General features: G+C 54.0%; 1 protein-coding gene across 1 annotated transcript in view; it reads right to left on the minus strand.

The window, feature by feature from the left end:
* Nucleotides 1–224: 224 nt before the first annotated feature.
* The window catches only part of GJD2 (gap junction protein delta 2), a 4,776-nt gene continuing 3,185 nt past the window's right edge, over nucleotides 225–1,815 (minus strand). Inside the window, exon 2 of the mRNA XM_026075788.1 lies at nucleotides 225–1,228. Within this exon, the coding sequence (XP_025931573.1) occupies nucleotides 385–1,228 (844 nt within the window). The 3' untranslated portion in view covers nucleotides 225–384. The remainder of the gene's footprint in view (nucleotides 1,229–1,815) is intronic.

Raw genomic sequence — 1,815 nt, forward strand, 5'->3', positions numbered from 1 at the left:
CCACCCCACCCCATATAGAGTATCCTTGCAGATTTTTAATAAGAACATTCTACACATTTACAACAATTAGTCAGACAATCCAAACTGTAGTCTCATCCTAATGATGACCAAAAAGCTGCTCCATCAAAAGATACACTCAGTCATTAGAAAGAAAAAGAATAAGAATAGTAACTGTGCTGTAAGGCTAGATCAAGCATGGTTTTATAGGTGTTTTTTCAGTCTTTTACATAGCACTGCATTTTGCATCTAGTGCAGTAAGTGCAGATCCAATACCTTAATGGCTTTCTTGGTGGTTTGATAAAATGCTTGCCTAAGCAATGTACCTTTCTCTAATGGTGTCTGGGTCTGTTCCACCTGGCACAGTGTTTCAGTTCTGTCACAGCCTCACACATAAGCTGAGTCACTTGACTGAGTCCTGCCAAAGTTAGGCATGCTCATTCTTGGCAGGTCCTTATTTCTGATTTCGTATATGGATTTCCTTTTTGCCTGTACTCCTCTCACTGCCATTTTGATCTTTCTCCAGCCCAGGTGGTTCAGTTCTGCCAAATTGAGCACCACACAAATCCCACTGACAGCAAACATGAATACCAAGAATACAGTCTTCTCAGTGGGTCTAGAGACATAGCATTCTACTTCTTTAATGCAAGGGTATCTGTCACATTCGTACATGGAAGGGACATTGAATCCATACAGAAAATACTGTCCCACTAAGAATCCAATCTCTAGGGCATTTCGAAAGACCACTTGGATGATATAAAATCGAGAAATGCCTTCTTGCCTCCTCATCTTTGACTTTGTAGTTCTGATAGCAGGGTTGGGGATTTCCTTCACTTCTAAGCAGTCTGGTTCTGCCTCTTTGGTGGAGTTCTCGGTGTTCTGCAGCACCCCATTGACAATGGTGTTCTTGATTTTCTTACTGTCCTCACGCTTCATTGAGTCCTGGTCCCTCTCCAAGGTGAGGAAGACAGTGGAGTACCTCCGTTCCCTCTGCTTAGCAGACTGGTGAACAGAGTATGTTATGAAGCAGAGGCTGGGAGTGCACACCATGATGATCTGGAACACCCAGTACCTTATATGAGAAATAGGGAAAGCCTGGTCATAACAAGCCTGATTGCAGCCTGGCTGCAGCGTGTTACACACAAACATAGTTTGCTCGTCATCGTACACCGTCTCCCCTACAATGGCCACAATGAGTATCCTGAAGATCACCACCACGGTCAGCAGGATCCTGCAACAGAGAAGCCCGTCAGAGCGCGCCGCCGCCCCGCGGCCGGGAGCTGTCCAGTGCTGACCGCGCCGGGGCCGGGGCCGGGGCCGCGCGGGGCGCCGCGGTCGCGGAAGGGCTAAAGACCCGCAGCGGCGAGCGCGGGGCGCGCAGCGAGCACGGCATCGCCTCGGCGCGCTCGTGTGCGTCCGTGCGGATCATCCGCGGTCAAAGAGCTCAGGCGGCGGTCAGCCCGCACCGCCTCCCTTTGGAGGAAAGGCAATCACATGGCCCGCGTGGGCCCCCGAAAGCGCGGAAATGCACGGCACCGGGCTGCGCCGGCGGCGGGACCCCGACGGCGGCGGAGCGCTGCCAACTTCTGCCCCATGGTTGCCCACCGCCCCCCAGCTCCTCGGGGACGGGGCGGCAGGCGGTGTTGACGCGAGCCCCTCGCCTCGGTGACCTATGCCGCGCACACACACATCCTGCACAGAGGCACAGGCACAGAGAGAGAGAGCCCCGGGGAGTGGTGCCCCGCACTGCCGGCAATCCGGCCGGCCGGCCCTACCGCCCCAGACCTCCCGGCCGGGGGAGGCGAGCCCCCTGGAGCC

This window comes from Apteryx rowi, unplaced genomic scaffold, assembly GCF_003343035.1.
Source record: "Apteryx rowi isolate R43461 unplaced genomic scaffold, aptRow1 scaffold_410, whole genome shotgun sequence".
Taxonomy (NCBI): Eukaryota; Metazoa; Chordata; class Aves; order Apterygiformes; family Apterygidae; genus Apteryx; species Apteryx rowi.